At 42.9% G+C, this 22,381-nt stretch overlaps 2 protein-coding genes and 1 long non-coding RNA gene across 4 annotated transcripts; all 3 read left to right on the forward strand.

The window, feature by feature from the left end:
• Positions 1–248: 248 nt before the first annotated feature.
• LOC121846736 (zona pellucida sperm-binding protein 3-like) lies at positions 249–3,183 on the forward strand. The gene is made up of 8 exons (XM_042323712.1): positions 249–736; positions 812–927; positions 1,017–1,120; positions 1,864–2,041; positions 2,203–2,320; positions 2,451–2,536; positions 2,660–2,856; positions 3,005–3,183. The coding sequence occupies exons 1-8, from the start codon at positions 314–316 to the stop codon at positions 3,181–3,183; spliced, it is 1,401 nt and encodes a 466-aa protein (XP_042179646.1). The 5' UTR covers positions 249–313.
• Positions 3,184–3,742: 559 nt separating this feature from the next.
• LOC121846846 lies at positions 3,743–4,689 on the forward strand. Its single transcript, XR_006083833.1, has 3 exons — positions 3,743–3,873; positions 3,948–4,058; positions 4,423–4,689. It is a non-coding gene; the product is annotated as an uncharacterized LOC121846846 (long non-coding RNA).
• A 4,573-nt stretch (positions 4,690–9,262) lies between these two features.
• LOC112255487 (zona pellucida sperm-binding protein 3-like) lies at positions 9,263–13,713 on the forward strand. 2 transcript variants are annotated; one of them, XM_024428470.2, is made up of 11 exons: positions 9,263–9,750; positions 9,827–9,942; positions 10,032–10,135; positions 10,879–11,056; positions 11,225–11,342; positions 11,473–11,558; positions 11,682–11,878; positions 12,027–12,203; positions 12,763–12,897; positions 12,972–13,082; positions 13,430–13,713. In XM_024428470.2, the coding sequence occupies exons 1-10, from the start codon at positions 9,328–9,330 to the stop codon at positions 13,076–13,078; spliced, it is 1,641 nt and encodes a 546-aa protein (XP_024284238.1). In that variant the 5' UTR covers positions 9,263–9,327; the 3' UTR covers positions 13,079–13,082; positions 13,430–13,713. The 2 variants fall into 2 exon arrangements, with proteins under 2 accessions (XP_024284238.1, XP_024284237.1); XM_024428469.2 differs by having other exon boundaries at positions 13,447–13,713.
• The last annotated feature ends 8,668 nt before the right edge of the window (positions 13,714–22,381 follow it).

Here is a 22,381-nt window from a genome sequence, read left to right on the forward strand (position 1 = left end):
GTATTAGTTGAGGTTGTTGGGGAACTGTTAGATTACTTGTTAGATATTACTGCACTGTCGGAACCAGAAGCACAAGCATTTCGCTACACTCGCATTAACATCCGCTAACCATGTGTTTGTGACAAAAAAATGTGATTTGATTTGAACATGCGTGCCAATTAAAGATCTTGACTAATCAGATGCAAGGCCAAATTAGGGCGGAATCCAGCCCAGGTGTGCAGCCTGGTTGGTTGTTAAAAGCTACCTCAGTTTCAATTGTAGCATAGCAGAGGTACCCTGTCCTCTAACCTACAGAGTCACATTAGTTGTTGGCATGGGACTCATGATGGCAAACACGCTCAGGTTATTGTTCAAGCAACTGGTTTGGTTTTTACTTGTGGAAAACGTCTTAATCTCTCCTACTTTGTCATATACTTATAGCACTGACACATGGCAACAACTTCCAAGGCGAACACCGCAATTTGACAATCGTCCACGCTTTAAACATCCTCCACTCCAACAAACAGTTTCAAGGCCAGTTCGAGTAGAAACTGTCGCTGTGACGTGCCATTCAGACTACATGGAGATAGTCGTGAATGCTGATCTGTTTAAACTCGGTAATCTAATCGACGTGGATGACCTGCGACTTGGAGTTGAACAGTACCAAGACCAAGAGCCGTGTAGGGCTACAGCTTCAGCAGCCGGAGATGAGTACAGAATATTTGCAGCACTTTCGGACTGTGGAACCAAGCACATGGTAATATATATTTTAAAAAATTCAGTGTTTGACTTCTTGAAACAACCTTCTCTTAAATGCTGCTTGACTCCACAGCTGAACGAAGACTCATTGATCTACGCAAACCTCCTCAGATATACACCCAGAACCACACCAGATGGCGTTATTCGAATGGCTGGTGCTGTAATCCCAATTGAGTGTCATTATGGAAGGTGAGTTTAGGCTATACTGTTGTATGACGGTCATAGGAATCCTGAGTTGACCTACTGGTGTATTTACCGGCCTGTACTTTCTGTTTCAGGAAGTACAGTTTGGACAGCTCTTCTCTCCAGCCGACCTGGATCCCTTTCACCGCCACAGTGTCTGCTGAAGACACCCTGCAGTTCTCATTGAAGCTTATGACAAGTGGGTATATAAATCCCCGGGCTGCATTTCACAGGGTACAATTTTGTTGACCATTCAGATAATAAATCAAAAGGATACAATGGCGCTCTCCCAGAAGCTTGGTAAAACCCGTGAATTGAATGTTCAGATTTGAAATGTATTTATATAGCCCTTCTTACATCAGCAAGCAATGTAGGTGTAGAAGCACGGTGGCTAGGAAACTCCCTAGAAAGGCTCTGAGGGGTGGCCAGTCCTCTTCTGGCTGTGTCGGGTGGAGATTATAACAGAACATGGCAACGATGGTCAAATAATAATCACAGTAGTTGCCGAGGGTGCAACAGGTCAGCACCTCCGGAGTAAATGTCAGTTGGCTTTTCATAGCCGATCATTGAGAGTATCTCTACCGCTCCTGCTGTCTCTAGAGTTGAAAACAGCCGGTCTGGGACAGGTAGCACGTCCGGTGAACAAGTCAGGGTTCCATAGCCGCAGGCAGATATAAAATGTACTATGTAGCACAAATGCCCCTCTGACATGCAAAATACGGAATCACATCAGACAACTGTTATTGGGGACACTTCTATCTGCAACGTTATACAGTTTGCCTCCTAAACATGGCCCTCATCTTAATCCATTATTAGATGCTCACTAGTTGAGCGCCTATTGACTATGTTCTGGCCGTGGTAGTTTTAATAGCGACTCGTGTTCGTAACTTTGAAACGCATTGCTTGCAGTACGATCTTTCTTTACTGCCATTTCCTTTCCAGGTGACTGGCTCTATGAGCGGGGTTCTGGAGTCTACTTCCTGGGTGATCCCATCAACATTGAGGCGTCTGTCAGGGTTGCTCACCACACCAGGCTCAGGGTCTTTGTTAGCAGCTGCGTGGCCACACTGGACCCTGAGAGCAACTCTGTCCCCAGATATGTCTTCATTGAGAGTGATGGGTAAGCAGGGGGAATGACTTAGAATGACTATTATCTGGCTGGCCCGTAGAGAACGATAGAATATGCCATTTGAGGGCTTCCACCATTTTTATGGTTTCTTTGAGACTTCTTAATTGGTTACTAAGGAAGATGCCCCAATATGTATTAATATCTCCCTCCAGGTGCTTGTTGGATTCCCAGCTGCCTGGTTCCCGCTCTGGTTTCATGCGTAGGACCCAGGACAACAAGCTCGGGTTCCACATTGATGCCTTTAGGTTCTACCAGGAGGACAGGGCAGAGGTGAGGGCGGTATTTAATAAAAAATAAAAACAATGTTGTAGAGAAATTATTCTACAGTAACATAATTTCCAGACATTATGTAGGCTACTGTGATTCTGCATCTTTGTTTTGCTTATCCTGTTTTTCACAGCTGTACATCACCTGCCACCTTATGGCAGTCCCTGTCATGGACCATGCAGAGCCTAGCAACAAGGCATGCTCCTTCATTGATGGCAGGTGGGATAAGTCACATTTCCTGAGCTACTGTTACTGGGCTGTGACCTATTCACTGGAATAACCATAGCTTTTTAAAGAAGTGGTGTGTTCTTGGTCCATGAGTAGATCTTTCATACATTTCAGATGGAGGTCTGCTGATGAGAATGATTTGCTATGTGGGCGTTGTCCAAGCCTGAGTAGACAGAAGGGGGTTGATCAAGCTCCAGCACAACGTCCCCTCAGTCCAAGACTAGGTGGTAGCCAACTTGAACCTCGTGTCTACCGCAACAAACCCCCAGCCTCTGGTGACAATTGGAGTATTGGGATGAAGGCCAAGAAAGGTGTATTTGACATCTTAATCCCTCTATTCCATCACCACCTTCTCAAAACACATTGCAGGGGTGGGACCTTCTCCAATATGGAAATTGAGGGAAGACTAATTGGCTGTCTTGACTGCAAATGTATGTGTTTAATGTGTTGTCCTTTTAGTATGGGACCAGGATGCTACTTTGGGCCCCATGATGGTCCTCCCAAGTAAACAGAAGAGTACACCTCTATCTCCACGGACGAGTGGAGGTATCGATATACCTGGCTTCTCTGCCTCAACATGGGACCGGAAGCCCGTATCACCTGGCAGTCGTTGGCGTGGCATGGACTTCAAGAGGTAATTTGACTCTGACATGGCATAATCTTATTCCTTATGTAGTGCACTACCTTTGACCAGGTAGTCTTGAGAACCCAACCCTAGGCAACAGCAGTGACTAGGGTCTGGTTTCAATGACTGACTCGTTTGGCACCTTCTCCCAACAAATCACGAGGCAGAACGTCATGATTTGAAACCAAATTTTGCAGGGAATACCTTTGCAGTGGTTTTAGTGAAGGTAGTTGAGGCAAACTAGCCACTTGCATAATGCACTCATTAAAAATAACTGATCTCCATCTTGCTAGCTCCTATTTTGTATGTATTCAAGCGGTTAAGGTAGTGACATAGGCCTCGATGCCAAACTCGCATTCTAGTACGTACAGAAGTGTAAAGCCAGATTTTAAAATGTGTGGGAGGCAACCAGGATGCCTAGACTATTGCCCAGACCATGATGCACTGGTCAAAAGTAGTGCACTCTATAGGTCATCGGGTGCCACTTCGGACACCTGTCTTTTCCTGTCCCTATAGGCTAGCAATTCTGCCAACACTGGCTGTGTTAATCTGTTACATTTAATTCCAGGACCTTATTTCACCCAATCCCAAAATGAGGTTAGTCCCTTGGGCCCAAGGGTCGGACCCAACAACAAGCACGGTCTCGTTAGCTCTGCAACATATGATGGCTTCATCAGGCAGAAAGAACTAATCGCCCAACGAGGTAATGACAGTACGTTACTGTTTTGAATGTATGATAATTGCATGTAAGCTCTGTGCTAAATCGTCTGTTCTCAGAGCTGGAGTTGATTCCTACACCTGAGCCCTTTGGAGACCTTGAGGTTACCACAGAGAAAGAGGGTCTGGGTGAAGAGGAGGATCAGTATGAGATTGGAACCTATTGAAAGGGTATGTATGGGATGATGGTACTGCTATTTTAGAGGGAAATAACCTGCACATGGCAAGCAGGTTAGCACTTATTGGGATGGCTCCGCAGAATGTTCACTAGCTGGCACAGCCACAAAGTAATAAAATATGATTTTTAAACATTAATCTCACTGCCAACCCTAATGCCTAACATTAAATTAAAAGCATACATTGTTACAATGTAGCCAATTTTGACTTTCCATCTGGCACATCTAGTGGAAATCGCTCAGTTCTGCCTCAGGACAATACCGTCTGTATAAATGTCAACCTGCACATGGCAATTGCCAGTATCACTTTTAAATATCTGCTTTTGATGTGGTTTCATAAAGAAGGGATATGTTCCCAGTCCACTATCCAATTTCTAGAATTGGAAGGCGCTGTTGTCGTGGTGGCCCATAATAGACTTGCTCCAAGCAGCAGCACACTCTAACTCACTGAGGTTGGTGCCGGTCCTGATGTCCCAGCACACAAGGAGGATGACCCTACAACAAAGTGACATAAGCACCACATCTGCTCCTGGCGAACTCAACCAGTGAAGGGACTACCACAACACTGAGACGATATCTTAAGAGATGCCTGTTAATCTCTTTGAAAAATAAATGATTTAATGCTACTTCGACTGACTTTCTGTCTTCACCATTATGCACTACATGCTAGAGTAATCTGAACTATTGCCTTAATTTGCTAAAAAGTGAGGGCCTGTTGCGGCCAACTGACAGTTCCTAGCTTAGTCTTTGATTTGTATTGGTGTTTGCGTAGCCAGACATCACATCCTGGATTAATGTGACTCTGTCCCAAGGTTCCTAATTGAGCATGTAAGCTACAGGGCATTCTGAGACATTAGGCTTGCTATGAAGGGTCTGAGGAATGGGTGGACTGCACAGGAGGTTGGCAGCCCCTTAATTGGGAAGACCCGGCTTGTGGTAACTGCAGTGGAATGGTATCAAACCCATGGTCTCCAAGTGTTTCCCGTCTTCCCTCCACTGGCGGACTGGAACCAGAAATCGGCACTGGCATTTCTAACTGGTCCTTTTCCTTAATCCGCCCCTTTTTGAGAGACTTCCAATATTATCCACAAGGATAATTTAGTGCTAAAACCCAAGTGTTTAGGTTTAGTGTGGTGTAGGCCTAGCCTCAATCAATGGAAAGTTCCTCCCTGACTACATTGCAGATGCCTACCAGATCTTAAAATGCCTGGTTATGTATTTAACAAATCAGCTAACCACACACAGCACTGTTGATGACGTGGCACACAACCACTGGTTGCAACGCTTAAGCATCTAGTTGGGCAGGCGCTACGGGATTGTCACAGCACCTGTTCTGATTTCAAAAAGCCAGAGATGAGAAATTATCAGGTGCCAATTCACACAAATTATATGGCTGCTTTTAGACAGGCAGCACAATTCTGCTCTTTTTCCACTAATTGGTCTAGACCGATCGCAACATTTATTTTTCAAATCGGATTGGTCAAGAGGCCAATTAGTGAAAAATGAGCAGAATTGGGCTGCCTGTCTAAACGCAGCCGATGGCCTTAGGGTTCTAGGCCCATATTCCCAAAGCATCTCGGACTATAGAACAGCTTATCAATGGATCGGTTTTGCCTTTTAGATCAGTGCACTAGAGCCTTGTTCACACTGCAAGGCCTAATGCTCACATCTGTCTTAAAAAAAAAAAGGTATTTCACCTTTTCAACCAGGTAGGCTAGTTGAGGACAAGTTCTCATTTACAACTGCGACCTGGCCAAGCTAAAGCAAAGCAGTACGACACAAACAGGGTTACACATGGAATAATCAAACATAGTCAACACAATAGAAAAAAGTGTATATACAGTGTGCAAATGAGGTAAGGCAAATAGGCCATAGTGGCAAAATAATTCCAATTTAGCAATTAAACACTGGAGTGATGTGCAGAAGATGAATGTGCAAGTAGAGCTACTGGGGAGCAAAACATAACAGTATGGGGATGAGGTATTTACAGCTGAGCTATGTGCTGTTAGCTGCTCTGACAGCTGGTGCTTAAAGTTAGTGAGGGAGATATGAGTCTCCAGCTTCAGTGATTTTTGCAATACGTTACAGTCATTGGCATCAGAGAACTGGAATGAAAGGTGACCAAAAGACGAATTGGCTTTGGGGGTGACTAGTGAAATATACCTGCTGGAGCGTGTGCTACGGGTGGGTGCTGCTTTGTTTTGGAATGCTGACTTTCCAAGCTAAGGTGACAAAGCCTACCATGGATGTTCCCAGTTACTTTGAATGTTAAAAATTATCGTGTTAGAACACTTAAAGCCTCAAAGGACAATTAAACTATTTTCAATACGAGTCCTTTCTGGCTCGCCACAGCAGTCAACTAGCTAGCTAGGTAGCTTTCTAGCACATTCAATAATTTGTCTGTAAGCAATACATGTTCTTGTCAACTGACTAACTAGCAAGCAACAAGATATGTAAAATAGCAGTCTAAAAACCACGAGGGCAAATAGATCACATTTGACCGTTAGACACAAGTCGCATGGCCAGGAATCAAATTCGTATCTGATTTCAAACCACCTTGGAAGGTCAGGGCCAGCACCAGACAAAAGCGGTCGCTTAGGGTCCCCGGACACTAGGGGGCCCCCGACCCAAAAAGGTTTCTACACATATACAGTACCAGCCAAAAGTTCGGACCCACCTACTCATTCAAGGGTTTTTCTTAATTTTTTACTATTTTCTACATTGTACAATAATAGTGAAGACATCAAACTATGAAATAACACATGGAATCATGTAGTAACCAAAAAGGTGTTAAACAAATCCAATTTATATTTATTCAAAGTAGCCACCCTTTGCCTTGATGACAGCGTTGCACACTCTTGGCATTCTCTCACTTAACTTCATGAGGTAGTCACCTGGAATGCATTTGAATTAACAGCTGTGCCTTTTTCAACTAGGCAAGTCAGTTAAGAACAAAATCTTATTTTTAATGATGGCCTAGGAACACTGGGTTAACTGCCTTGTTCAGGGGCAGAATGACAGATTTTAGCTTGTCAGCTCGGGATTCGATCTTGCAACCTTTCGGTTACAAGTCCAACGCTCTATCCACTAGGCTACCTGCCGCCTTGCTAAAACTTTGTTTGTGGAATTTCTTTCCTTCTTAATGCCTTTGAGCCAATCAGTTGTGTTGTGACAAGGTATGGGGTGTTATACAGAAGATAGCCCAATTTGGTGAAAGACCAAGTCCATATTATGGCAAGAACAGCTCAAATAAGCAAAGAGAAAGGACAGTCCATCACTACTTTAAGACATGAAGGTCAGTCAATCTGGAAGATTTCAAGAACTTTGAACATTTCTTCAAGTGCGGTCGCAAAAACCATAAAGCGCTATGATGAAACTGGCTCTCATGAGGACCGTCACAGGAAAGGAAGACCCAGAGTTACCTTAGCTGCAGAGGATACGTTTATGCATGCGCTAACCAGCTGGCTGGTGTGTTTACAGACATTTTCAATCATTCCCTATCCCAGTCTGCTGTCCCCACATGCTTCAAGATGGCCTCCATGGTTCCTGTACCCAGGAAGGCAAAGATAACTGAACTAAATGACCTGCACTCACTTCTGTCATCCTGAAGTGCTTTAACTTAAGAGACTAGTCAAGGATCATATCATTTCCACCTTCCGGCAACCATAGACCCACTTCAGTTTGCATACCGCCAAACAGGTCCACAGATGATGCAATCGCCATCACACTGCACACTGCCCTATCCCATCTGGACAAGAGGGATACCTATTTAAGAATGCTGTTCATTGACTACAGCTCAGCAGTCAACACCATAGTACCCTCCAAGCTCATCGTCAAGCTGGGGGCCCTGGGCCTCAACCCCACCCTGTGCAATTGAGTACTGTTTTTTCTGACGGGCCTCCCCCAGGTGGTGAACGTAAGAAACAACACCTCTACCTCGCTGACTCTGAACACTGGGGCCCCACACGGGTGCGTGCACAGCCCCCACCTGTACTCACTGTTCACCCACAACTGCGTGGCCATAGCACGCCTCCAACTCAACCATCAAGTTTGCAGACGACACAACAGTAGTGGGCTTGATTACCAATAACGACGAGACAGCCTACAGGGAGGAGGTGAGGGCACGGAGTGTGGTGTCAGGAAAACAACTTCTCACTCAACGTCAACAAAAAAAGAGATGATCGTGGACTTCAGGAAACAGCTGAAGGAGCCCCCCCACCCCGACACCTACATTGAAGGGACACCAGTGGAGAAAGTGGAAAGTTCCTCGGCATACACATCAACGACAAACTGAAATGGTCCACCCACACAGACAGTGTGGTGAAGAAGGCGCAACAGCACCTCTTCAACCTCAGGAGGCTGAAGAAATGTGGCTTGTCACCCAAAACCCTGACTAACTTTTACAGATCCACAATCGAGAGCATCCTGTCAGGATGTATCACAGCCTGGTACGGCAACTGCTTGCCCTCAACCGCAAGGCTCTCCAGAGGGTGGTGCGGTCTGCACAACGCATCACCGGGGCAAACTAGCTGCCCAACATTGGCATCTATAGCACCCGATGTCAAAGGTAGGCAAAAAAGATCATCAAAGACAACAGCCACCCGAGCCACTACCTGTTCACACCGTTACCATCCAGAAGGTGAGGTCAGTACAGGTGCATCGAAGCTGGGACCGAGAGACTGAAGAACAGCTATCTCAAGGCCATCAGTCTGCTAAACAGCAGTCTTAGCTGCTGCCTACATGGAGACGCAATCACTGGCCACTTTAACAAATGGATCATTAGTCACTTTAAACGATGCCACTTAATAATGTTTACATATCTTACAATACTCATATCATATTTATGTACTGTATTTTATACCATCTATTGCACCTTGCCTATGCCGCTTGGCTGTTGTTCATCCTTATATTTATATGTACATTTTCTCATTCACCCCTTTTAGATTTGTGTGTATTAGTTGAGGTTGTTGGGGAACTGTTAGATTACTTGTTAGATATTACTGCACTGTCGGAACCAGAAGCACAAGCATTTCGCTACACTCGCATTAACATCCGCTAACCATGTGTTTGTGACAAAAAAATGTGATTTGATTTGAACATGCGTGCCAATTAAAGATCTTGACTAATCAGATGCAAGGCCAAATTAGGGCGGAATCCAGCCCAGGTGTGCAGCCTGGTTGGTTGTTAAAAGCTACCTCAGTTTCAATTGTAGCATAGCAGAGGTACCCTGTCCTCTAACCTACAGAGTCACATTAGTTGTTGGCATGGGACTCATGATGGCAAACACGCTCAGGTTATTGTTCAAGCAACTGGTTTGGTTTTTACTTGTGGAAAACGTCTTAATCTCTCCTACTTTGTCATATACTTATAGCACTGACACATGGCAACAACTTCCAAGGCGAACACCGCAATTTGACAATCGTCCACGCTTTAAACATCCTCCACTCCAACAAACAGTTTCAAGGCCAGTTCGAGTAGAAACTGTCGCTGTGACGTGCCATTCAGACTACATGGAGATAGTCGTGAATGCTGATCTGTTTAAACTCGGTAATCTAATCGACGTGGATGACCTGCGACTTGGAGTTGAACAGTACCAAGACCAAGAGCCGTGTAGGGCTACAGCTTCAGCAGCCGGAGATGAGTACAGAATATTTGCAGCACTTTCGGACTGTGGAACCAAGCACATGGTAATATATATTTTAAAAAATTCAGTGTTTGACTTCTTAAAACAACCTTCTCTTAAATGCTGCTTTGACTCCACAGCTGAACGAAGACTCATTGATCTACGCAAACCTCCTCAGATATACACCCAGAACCACACCAGATGGCGTTATTCGAATGGCTGGTGCTGTAATCCCAATTGAGTGTCATTATGGAAGGTGAGTTTAGGCTATACTGTTGTATGACGGTCATAGGAATCCTGAGTTGACCTACTGGTGTATTTACCGGCCTGTACTTTCTGTTTCAGGAAGTACAGTTTGGACAGCTCTTCTCTCCAGCCGACCTGGATCCCTTTCACCGCCACAGTGTCTGCTGAAGACACCCTGCAGTTCTCATTGAAGCTTATGACAAGTGGGTATATAAATCCCCGGGCTGCATTTCACAGGGTACAATTTTGTTGACCATTCAGATAATAAATCAAAAGGATACAATGGCGCTCTCCCAGAAGCTTGGTAAAACCCGTGAATTGAATGTTCAGATTTGAAATGTATTTATATAGCCCTTCTTACATCAGCAAGCAATGTAGGTGTAGAAGCACGGTGGCTAGGAAACTCCCTAGAAAGGCTCTGAGGGGTGGCCAGTCCTCTTCTGGCTGTGTCGGGTGGAGATTATAACAGAACATGGCAACGATGGTCAAATAATAATCACAGTAGTTGCCGAGGGTGCAACAGGTCAGCACCTCCGGAGTAAATGTCAGTTGGCTTTTCATAGCCGATCATTGAGAGTATCTCTACCGCTCCTGCTGTCTCTAGAGTTGAAAACAGCCGGTCTGGGACAGGTAGCACGTCCGGTGAACAAGTCAGGGTTCCATAGCCGCAGGCAGATATAAAATGTACTATGTAGCACAAATGCCCCTCTGACATGCAAAATACGGAATCACATCAGACAACTGTTATTGGGGACACTTCTATCTGCAACGTTATACAGTTTGCCTCCTAAACATGGCCCTCATCTTAATCCATTATTAGATGCTCACTAGTTGAGCGCCTATTGACTATGTTCTGGCCGTGGTAGTTTTAATAGCGACTCGTGTTCGTAACTTTGAAACGCATCGCTTGCAGTACGATCTTTCTTTACTGCCATTTCCTTTCCAGGTGACTGGCTCTATGAGCGGGGTTCTGGAGTCTACTTCCTGGGTGATCCCATCAACATTGAGGCGTCTGTCAGGGTTGCTCACCACACCAGGCTCAGGGTCTTTGTTAGCAGCTGCGTGGCCACACTGGACCCTGAGAGCAACTCTGTCCCCAGATATGTCTTCATTGAGAGTGATGGGTAAGCAGGGGGGGGGGGAAATGACTTAGAATGACTATTATCCGGCTGGCCCGTAGAGAACGATAGAATATGCCATTTGAGGGCTTCCACCATTTTTATGGTTTCTTTGAGACTTCTTAATTGGTTACTAAGGAAGATGCCCCAATATGTATTAATATCTCCCTCCAGGTGCTTGTTGGATTCCCAGCTGCCTGGTTCCCGCTCTGGTTTCATGCGTAGGACCCAGGACAACAAGCTCGGGTTCCACATTGATGCCTTTAGGTTCTACCAGGAGGACAGGGCAGAGGTGAGGGCGGTATTTAATAAAAAATAAAAACAATGTTGTAGAGAAATTATTCTACAGTAACATAATTTCCAGACATTATGTAGGCTACTGTGATTCTGCATCTTTGTTTTGCTTATCCTGTTTTTCACAGCTGTACATCACCTGCCACCTTATGGCAGTCCCTGTCATGGACCATGCAGAGCCTAGCAACAAGGCATGCTCCTTCATTGATGGCAGGTGGGATAAGTCACATTTCCTGAGCTACTGTTACTGGGCTGTGACCTATTCACTGGAATAACCATAGCTTTTTAAAGAAGTGGTGTGTTCTTGGTCCATGAGTAGATCTTTCATACATTTCAGATGGAGGTCTGCTGATGAGAATGATTTGCTATGTGGGCGTTGTCCAAGCCTGAGTAGACAGAAGGGGGTTGATCAAGCTCCAGCACAACGTCCCCTCAGTCCAAGACTAGGTGGTAGCCAACTTGAACCTCGTGTCTACCGCAACAAACCCCCAGCCTCTGGTGACAATTGGAGTATTGGGATGAAGGCCAAGAAAGGTGTATTTGACATCTTAATCCCTCTATTCCATCACCACCTTCTCAAAACACATTGCAGGGGTGGGACCTTCTCCAATATGGAAATTGAGGGAAGACTAATTGGCTGTCTTGACTGCAAATGTATGTGTTTAATGTGTTGTCCTTTTAGTATGGGACCAGGATGCTACTTTGGGCCCCATGATGGTCCTCCCAAGTAAACAGAAGAGTACACCTCTATCTCCACGGACGAGTGGAGGTATCGATATACCTGGCTTCTCTGCCTCAACATGGGACCGGAAGCCCGTATCACCTGGCAGTCGTTGGCGTGGCATGGACTTCAAGAGAGGTAATTTGACTCTGACATGGCATAATCTTATTCCTTATGTAGTGCACTACCTTTGACCAGGTAGTCTTGAGAACCCAACCCTAGGCAACAGCAGTGACTAGGGTCTGGTTTCAATGACTGACTCGTTTGGCACCTTCTCCCAACAAATCACGAGGCAGAACGTCATGATTTGAAACCAAATTTTGCAGGGAATACCTTTGCAGTGGTTTTAGTGAAGGTAGTTGAGGCAAACTAGCCACTTGCATAATGCACTCATTAAAAATAACTGATCTCCATCTTGCTAGCTCCTATTTTGTATGTATTCAAGCGGTTAAGGTAGTGACATAGGCCTCGATGCCAAACTCGCATTCTAGTACGTACAGAAGTGTAAAGCCAGATTTTAAAATGTGTGGGAGGCAACCAGGATGCCTAGACTATTGCCCAGACCATGATGCACTGGTCAAAAGTAGTGCACTCTATAGGTCATCGGGTGCCACTTCGGACACCTGTCTTTTCCTGTCCCTATAGGCTAGCAATTCTGCCAACACTGGCTGTGTTAATCTGTTACATTTAATTCCAGGACCTTATTTCACCCAATCCCAAAATGAGGTTAGTCCCTTGGGCCCAAGGGTCGGACCCAACAACAAGCACGGTCTCGTTAGCTCTGCAACATATGATGGCTTCATCAGGCAGAAAGAACTAATCGCCCAACGAGGTAATGACAGTACGTTACTGTTTTGAATGTATGATAATTGCATGTAAGCTCTGTGCTAAATCGTCTGTTCTCAGAGCTGGAGTTGATTCCTACACCTGAGCCCTTTGGAGACCTTGAGGTTACCACAGAGAAAGAGGGTCTGGGTGAAGAGGAGGATCAGTATGAGATTGGAACCTATTGAAAGGGTATGTATGGGATGATGGTACTGCTATTTTAGAGGGAAATAACCTGCACATGGCAAGCAGGTTAGCACTTATTGGGATGGCTCCGCAGAATGTTCACTAGCTGGCACAGCCACAAAGTAATAAAATATGATTTTTAAACATTAATCTCACTGCCAACCCTAATGCCTAACATTAAATTAAAAGCATACATTGTTACAATGTAGCCAATTTTGACTTTCCATCTGGCACATCTAGTGGAAATCGCTCAGTTCTGCCTCAGGACAATACCGTCTGTATAAATGTCAACCTGCACATGGCAATTGCCAGTATCACTTTTAAATATCTGCTTTTGATGTGGTTTCATAAAGAAGGGATATGTTCCCAGTCCACTATCCAATTTCTAGAATTGGAAGGCGCTGTTGTCGTGGTGGCCCATAATAGACTTGCTCCAAGCAGCAGCACACTCCAACTCACTGAGGTTGGTGCCGGTCCTGATGTCCCAGCACACAAGGAGGATGACCCTACAACAAAGTGACATAAGCACCACATCTGCTCCTGGCGAACTCAACCAGTGAAGGGACTACCACAACACTGAGACGATATCTTAAGAGATGCCTGTTAATCTCTTTGAAAAATAAATGATTTAATGCTACTTCGACTGACTTTCTGTCTTCACCATTATGCACTACATGCTAGAGTAATCTGAAATATTGCCTTAATTTGCTAAAAAAGTGAGGGCCTGTTGCTGCCAACTGACATTTCCTAGCTTAGTCTTTGATCTGTATTGGTGTTTGCGTAGCCAGACATCACATCCTGGATTAATGTGACTCTGTCCCAAGGTTCCTAATTGAGCATGTAAGCTACAGGGCATTCTGAGACATTAGGCTTGCTATGAAGGGTCTGAGGAATGGGTGGACTGCACAGGAGGTTGGCAGCCCCTTAATTGGGAAGACCCGGCTTGTGGTAACTGCAGTGGAATGGTATCAAACCCATGGTCTCCAAGTGTTTCCCGTCTTCCCTCCACTGGCGGACTGGAACCAGAAATCGGCACTGGCATTTCTAACTGGTCCTTTTCCTTAATCCGCCCCTTTTTTGAGAGACTTCCAATATTATCCACAAGGATAATTTAGTGCTAAAACCCAAGTGTTTGGGTTTAGTGTGGTGTAGGCCTAGCCTCAATCAATGGAAAGTTCCTCCCTGACTACATTGCAGATGCCTACCAGATCTTAAAATGCCTGGTTATGTATTTAACAAATCAGCTAACCACACACAGCACTGTTGATGACGTGGCACACAACCACTGGTTGCAACGCTTAAGCATCTAGTTGGGCAGGCGCTACGGGATTGTCACAGCACCTGTTCTGATTTCAAAAAGCCAGAGATGAGAAATTATCAGGTGCCAATTCACACAAATTATATGGCTGCTTTTAGACAGGCAGCACAATTCTGCTCTTTTTCCACTAATTGGTCTAGACCGATCGCAACATTTATTTTTTCAAATCGGATTGGTCAAGAGGCCAATTAGTGAAAAAATGAGCAGAATTGGGCTGCCTGTCTAAACGCAGCCGATGGCCTTAGGGTTCTAGGCCCATATTCCCAAAGCATCTCGGACTATAGAACAGCTTATCAATGGATCGGTTTTGCCTTTTAGATCAGTGCACTAGAGCCTTGTTCACACTGCAAGGCCTAATGCTCACATCTGTCTTAAAAAAAAAAAGGTATTTCACCTTTTCAACCAGGTAGGCTAGTTGAGGACAAGTTCTCATTTACAACTGCGACCTGGCCAAGCTAAAGCAAAGCAGTACGACACAAACAGGGTTACACATGGAATAATCAAACATAGTCAACACAATAGAAAAAAGTGTATATACAGTGTGCAAATGAGGTAAGGCAAATAGGCCATAGTGGCAAAATAATTACAATTTAGCAATTAAACACTGGAGTGATGTGCAGAAGATGAATGTGCAAGTAGAGCTACTGGGGAGCAAAACATAACAGTATGGGGATGAGGTATTTACAGTTGAGCTATGTGCTGTGAGCTGCTCTGACAGCTGGTGCTTAAAGTTAGTGAGGGAGATATGAGTCTCCAGCTTCAGTGATTTTTGCAATACGTTATAGTCATTGGCATCAGAGAACTGGAATGAAAGGTGACCAAAAGACGAATTGGCTTTGGGGGTGACTAGTGAAATATACCTGCTGGAGCGTGTGCTACGGGTGGGTGCTGCTTTGTTTTGGAATGCTGACTTTCCAAGCTAAGGTGACAAAGCCTACCATGGATGTTCCCAGTTACTTTGAATGTTAAAAATTATCGTGTTAGAACACTTAAAGCCTCAAAGGACAATTAAACTATTTTCAATACGAGTCCTTTCTGGCTCGCCACAGCAGTCAACTAGCTAGCTAGGTAGCTTTCTAGCACATTCAATAATTTGTCTGTAAGCAATACATGTTCTTGTCAACTGACTAACTAGCAAGCAACAAGATATGTAAAATAGCAGTCTAAAAACCACGAGGGCAAATAGATCACATTTGACCGTTAGACACAAGTCGCATGGCCAGGAATCAAATTCGTATCTGATTTCAAACCACCTTGGAAGGTCAGGGCCAGCACCAGACAAAAGCGGTCGCTTAGGGTCCCCGGACACTAGGGGGCCCCCGACCCAAAAAGGTTTCTACACATATACAGTACCAGCCAAAAGTTCGGACCCACCTACTCATTCAAGGGTTTTTCTTAATTTTTTACTATTTTCTACATTGTACAATAATAGTGAAGACATCAAACTATGAAATAACACATGGAATCATGTAGTAACCAAAAAGGTGTTAATTAACAGAACACTAAAACTTTACTTTCTCTGTCTCTTTGTCAGTTGGCCATTTCAGTACAACAGCTCAATTTCCCTGTCACTTTAATGTACAGTGTTCCATTGATGTGTTAAAACCTTTCAGCCACGTTTTGTTTCAATGACAAGGCTGACAACTACTCTGGGCCAATTAAGGCAGAAATATAAAATTAAAAACACTATATTACATTTCAGAACAGATTTCACAACACATTAAGTGTGTGCCCTCAGGCCACTACTCTAATACCACATATCTACAACACAAAATCCATGTGTAGGTGTGTGTATAGTGTGTATGTTATTATGTGTGTGTGTGTGTCTGTGCCTGAGTGTGTGTCTCTTCACAGTCACCACAGTTCCATAAGATGCATTTTTATCTGGATTTAATCTGATTTTACTGCTTGCATGAGTTACTTGATGTGGTATAGAGTTCCATGTAGTCATGGCTCTATGTAGACTTGGGGACTGTGAAGAGACCTTTGGTGGCATATCTTGTGGAGTGGCATGGGTGTCTGAGCTGTTTGCTAGTACGCTAGACAGCTCAGTGTGTTCAAAGTGTCAATATTTCTCACAATTGGCCTGTTCTTGGCCAATTGTAATTTTGGCCAATTGTCATTGTAAAGTCCCTCTTTGTGGCACCCGATCACACAACTGCAAGGTAGTCCAGGTGCGACATAACTAGGGCCTGTAGGGCCTGCCTTGTTGATAGCGTCGTTAAGAAGGCAAATCAGTGCTTTATAATGGACAGACCTCTCCCCATCTTAGCTACTGTTGCATCAATGTTTTGACCATGACAGTTTACAGTCCAGGGTTACTCCAAGTACTTTAGTCTCCTCAACTTGCTGAATTTCCACATTATTCATTACAAGATTTAGTTGAGGTTTAGGGTTTAGTAAATTATTTGTCCCAAATACAATGCTTTCAGTTTTTTTTAAATATTTAGGAGTCATTTATTTATTGCCACCCATTCTGAAACTGACTGCAGCTCTTTGTTAAATGTTGCAGTGATTTCTCTTTCTGTGGTAGCTGAAGTGTATAGTGTTGAGTCATCAGCATACATAGACACACAGGCTTTACTCAGAGCCAGTGGCAGGTCATTAGTAAAGATTGAAAAAAGTAAGTTACTGTAATTTAATTATACCAATATGTATTCATTAATTGAATTCCCTTAATCTATTTTATGAGAATTTGTAAGATTCTTGTTTGCATAAAATAGACGGAGACCAGTCTTTTCAATAATAGGTAACAGAATTTATTCTCGGAGCGCGCTCCCACGTTACCACGAGCAACAGTTTATATACAATGACATGACGTAATTTCATTGCTTAACAGAATACCCTCCTCTCGACCGGGACAAAGGGAACTTTAAAAGTTCATTCTGACCCCCCTAGCACATACACCGGACACACATCACAACTGAATTAACTTTTGACCCCTCAACATTATCGATCACCACTTAGCTGACAGTTCTAATTAACAGAAAACCTAGGAATGCACTCACTGTCTTATCTAAAACACCCCAGGGCTAAGTTTCGTTGGTTCAACCATAGGTTAACTACCTTATCTGTTTACTTAATCCACAACCCATTTCTTTCTTCCTAGTTGGAATGGTGTTCATTAACTTTAATTACTCCTTGTCCGTGTCACACAATCCCTTCTTATGAACTCATATTGTTAATCAGATATAATAAAACAGAGTATAAGTTTACTTAGTTACAGTTCCATTTAAAATGATTTGTTCAGTCATTTAATCATAATTTTCCTAACAGGGGCTTAGACAGCTGCCCTGGGGAATACCTGACTACCAGGATTATGTTGGAGAGGCATCCATTAAATAACACCCTCTGTGTGTTCTGTTAGAAAGGTAACTCTCGATCTAGATGTAAAGCCATAACACATATGTTTTTCCGTCAGCAAATTATGATAGAAAATGTCAAAGTGGCACTGAAGTCTAACAAAACAGCTCCCACAATTTTTTATTATCAATTTCTCTCAGCCAATCATCAATAATTTGTGTAAGTAACGTACATGTTGAATGCCCTTTCCTATAAGCGTGCTGAAAAAATTGTTGTTAATTTATTTTCTGTGAAATAGCATTTTCCAAAAGTTTACTAAGGGTTAGTAACAGGCTGATTGGCCAGCTGTTTGAGCCAGTAAAGGGTGCTTTGCTATTTTTGGGTAACGGAATTAATTTTGCTTCCATCCAGGCCTGAGGGCACACACTTTCCTGAAGGCTTAGATTGAAGAGATGGCAACTAGTAATGGTAATATTGTCCGCTATCATCCTCAGTAATTTTCCATCCAAGTTGTCAGACCCAGGTGACAACAATAATTGTTTCTCTTCTTCCACACTCACTTTACGGAATTCAAAATTACAATGCTCATCTTTCATAATTTGGTCAGTTATGCATGGATGTGTAGGTTCATAATTAGTTTTTGGCATGTCATGCCTAAATTTGCTAATCTTGTCAATGAAAAAAATCATGAAAGTAGTTGGCAATATCAATGGGTTTTGTGATGAATGCGCCATCTGATGCAATGAATGATGGAGCCGCGTTCACCTCTTTGCCCAACATTTCATTCAAGGTGCTCAAAAGCTTTTAACTATCATTCTTTATATAATTTATCTTTGTTTCATAGTTCAAATCTTCTTCTTTGTGTTCAGTTTAGTCACATGATTTCTCTATTTACAGTACGTTTGCCAATCAGCTGTGCTGCAAGATTTATTTGCCGTTCCATTTTCCTCATCACTCTCAACCATACAATTGTTCAATTCCTCATCAATCCACAGGGATTTAACCATTATTACAGTAATTTTCTTAATGGGTGCATGCTTATTAGTAACTGGAATAAGCAATTTCATAAATAAGTTTCATAAAGGTTCAACACCCTCAGTAACTAAATATCACCCTGCTACAGTACTAAACGGGCATCTACGTGCACAAATCCATGTAGATGCCAAGATAAGTGTTGTGATGAAAAATTGTTCAGTGTGACAGTTTTACAATGTGTTGCTTTGCTGATGTAGCTGGGTCGTTCCACAAAATGGGTGCCTTTTGGACATGCACTTTAAAACTTTAAAATATCTCTTCTTTCAACATTCAATTGCATGGAAGATTTGTTTAACCTACAGAAAAAAAACATTTTCCCATCTCAGGTGTTATAATCTTATGAACTAAGTACAATTGAACTGCACTTGTTCCACAGTGTCTGTCAACCCTGTTACGGACACTAATGTAATTGCCTAACTATTTATTTGAGATAAATCCAACATTTTCTCATTGATCAAGTATCCCTTGTACAAATACACTCACATATAATATCAAACTGATAAGGTTTACACTTGGGCCTCTAACAGGTTTGATGATAACAAGGTTTGAGAAGAAGATCGGCCATTATTCCTCATGTGGTGAACAGCATATGGTGTTCATGAAATTAGGAATTCTACATAAATTCTACACATAATGAAAGTTAAATCAAATTCAGGTTTTCCTAAAATTAATTGAGCGAACAGTTTGACCACCTCAACTATGATAAAACAATTATAAATAGACCAAAATGAGAGAAAATACTTCCTTCCTTTTCCACCATGCTTTTCAGAGGACCCAAATGATACCACCTGCTGTGAATAATTTAAATTGGTGGAATGGTCCATTATTTTAAGGGGTAAATTGAACGCATAACAGGGTTGGCCTCAATATAAAGGGCAGACTTAAATGCATCAGTAATAACATGAATATAAATAATAATCTTCAGAAATGACTTTGTCAAAGCAGCAAAATAACTAGGCCTTTACGATGGATACATGTTGGGATTAATTGGGATGAAATATTGTTAGAAGTGACAGTGTTGATGGAGGGACATGTTGAACTTTGGAACTTTAGCAAGTCTTTATGAATAGAAATTCCGATTTTTTTTTTATTATCCATGTTATCTATATTAAAGTGCACTTCATTTAAAGTTCCACCATGCAGAAATCGCTCCGCCATTTCCTGGTTGCTAAAATTCAAATAGTTTGCCTAATTTCAGTTTATGTGACAAAACAAGCAAGTAAAGTGTAGAGAATCATTGTACCATCTAAACCGCTGATAAATATATTTCCATAACCAATAATATTGTATTTTCAGCTGTTTGGAGCTGTTGTACAAAAATGAATGTAAAAGACGCAAAAATCTAAATTTAAGAACAGGAAGCATAGAAATAGCAAACATAGAACAGATCTACCTCTTCTTAGTCTTGCTTTCAATGAGAATGACAGATAAATAACTCACATTGCTGTGTGAATTTTGTTGGTCAGCCAAAAAATTGCAGTACATGTTTCAGCTTTAATATAACAGGCTTTTAAAATTATATATTAAGAGCTCAGTGACTTTCAACATGTCACCGTCATAGGAAGCCACCTTTCCAACAAGTCAGTTCGCCAAATTTCTGCCCTGCAAGAGATGCCCTGGGCAACTGCAAGTGCTGTTATTGTGAAGTGGAAACGTCTATGAGCAACAACGGCTCAGCAGCGAAGTGGTAGGCCACATAAGCTCACAGAATGGGACCGCCGAGAGGTGAAGTGCATAGCGCGTAAAAATCATCTGTCCTCGATTGCAACACTCACTACCGACTTCCAAACTGCATCTGGAAGCAACGTCAGCACAATAACTGTTCATCGGGAGCTTCATGGAATGGGTTTCCATGGCCAAGCATCTGCACACAAGCCTAAGATCAAAATGTGCAATGCCAAGCATCAGCTGGAGTGGTGTAAAGCTTGCCACCATTGGACTCTGGAGCAGTGGAAACGCTTTGTCTGCAGTGATGAATCCCGCTTCACCATCTGGCAGTCCGACAGACAAATCTGGGTTTGGCAGATGCTAGGAGAATGCTACCTACCCCAATGCATATTGCCTACTGTCAAGTATGGTGAAGAGGGAATAATGGTCTGGGGCTGTTTTTCATGGTTCGGGCTAGGCCCCTTAGATCTAGTGAAGGGAAATCTTAACTACAGCATACATTGACATTCTAGATGAGTCTGTGCTTCCAGCTTTGTGGCAACAGTTTGGGGAAGGCCCTCGTGGGCTGTCATTCTCAACGTTAAAGACAGTAGTGATCCCAAATGTAATCCATGGAATGTAGACACTACTCTTCTCTTTTTAAAGTGTATGGTATAGTGTGCATTGTCCTTGGACTCTGTGGCACAACATACCTGTTTCCTCTCTCTCTCTCTCTCTCTCTCTCTCTCTCTCTCTCTCTCTCTCTCTCTCTCTCTCTCTCTCTCTCTCACACACTCATGGAAAATTGAGAAGACTCACATAACTACATGAATTACTGTATTACTCGATCTATCATCATACTTCATCACTTAATGAATTATCATATCAGCTATATTGGGTGTCAAGTATTATATGGAGTATCAGTGGTTATTGCCTCTTAATTTCAAATCATCAATCATAATTGTATCTGTCATGCACAGTCTTAGGAGATCACACAGGACTTTTCTCCAAAGTGCCTCATCATACGAAAACACTGTACACATTCACCGACACATGTACACACACACACGTATGCATGCATATAAGCACACACATTCTACATATCTCTGATCTCTACAGTTGGGAAGTGTATAGTGATATACACTCCAGCTTTAAATTCACACTCGTCATTACCGCAAATGTCTGTTCTTCTCATATGATTTTGTAACCATGGCAAGAGCTCAATAACTTTGTTGTCATGGTGACAAATCATTATGGGGTCTTGGTAGAGGGGTGACAAAAATATATAGATGTACAGTACCAGTCAAAAGTTTGGAAACACCTAGTCATTCAAGGGTTTTCCTTTATTTTTACTATTTTCTACATTGTAGCATAATAGTGAAGACATCCAAATAACACATATGGAATCATGTAGTAACCAAAAAATAGTTCAACAAATCTAAATATAACCACACTTTGCATTGACAGCTTTGCACACTCTTTGCATTCTCTCAACCAGCTTCACCTGGAATGCTTTTCTAATCAGTTTTTAAGGAATTCACACATATTGCATGCTGAGCACTTGTTGGTTGCTTTTCCTTCACTCTGTGGTCCAACTCCTCAAAACCATTTAAATTGTGATGAGGTCGTGTGATTGTGGAGGCCAGGTCATCTGATACAGCACTCCATAACTCTCCTTCTTGGTCAAATAGCCCTTTCACAGCCTGGAGGTGGGTTGGGTCATTGTCCTGTTAAAATAACAAATTATAGTCCCACTAAGCGCATACCAGGTGGGATAGCATATCGCTGCAGAATGCTGCGGTAGCCATGCTGGTTAAGTGTGCCTTGAATTCTAAATAATTCCCAGACAGTGTCATCAGGAAAGCACACCATCACATCTCCTCCTCTATGCTTCACGTTGGCAACCATACATGCGTAGATCATCAATTACCCTTCACAAAGGCATGGCGGTTGGAACCAAAAATCTCAAATTTAATTTGAACTCATCAGACCAAAGGACAGA

Source organism: Oncorhynchus tshawytscha, linkage group LG07, assembly GCF_018296145.1.
Source record: "Oncorhynchus tshawytscha isolate Ot180627B linkage group LG07, Otsh_v2.0, whole genome shotgun sequence".
NCBI lineage: Eukaryota > Metazoa > Chordata > Actinopteri > Salmoniformes > Salmonidae > Oncorhynchus > Oncorhynchus tshawytscha.

Excerpts from the sequence above, each read along its gene's own strand:
- LOC112255487 (XM_024428470.2), top strand. The coding sequence starts at position 9,328 with ATGGGACTCATGATGGCAAACACGCTCAGGTTATTGTTCAAGCAACTG. Across the intron at positions 11,559-11,681 it reads TGCTCCTTCATTGATGGCAG|ATGGAGGTCTGCTGATGAGA; the intron begins GTGGGATAAGTC and ends CATACATTTCAG. Across the intron at positions 11,879-12,026 it reads TGGGATGAAGGCCAAGAAAG|TATGGGACCAGGATGCTACT; the intron begins GTGTATTTGACA and ends TTGTCCTTTTAG.
- LOC121846736 (XM_042323712.1), top strand. The coding sequence starts at position 314 with ATGGGACTCATGATGGCAAACACGCTCAGGTTATTGTTCAAGCAACTG. Across the intron at positions 737-811 it reads ACTGTGGAACCAAGCACATG|CTGAACGAAGACTCATTGAT; the intron begins GTAATATATATT and ends TTGACTCCACAG. Across the intron at positions 2,321-2,450 it reads ACCAGGAGGACAGGGCAGAG|CTGTACATCACCTGCCACCT; the intron begins GTGAGGGCGGTA and ends TGTTTTTCACAG.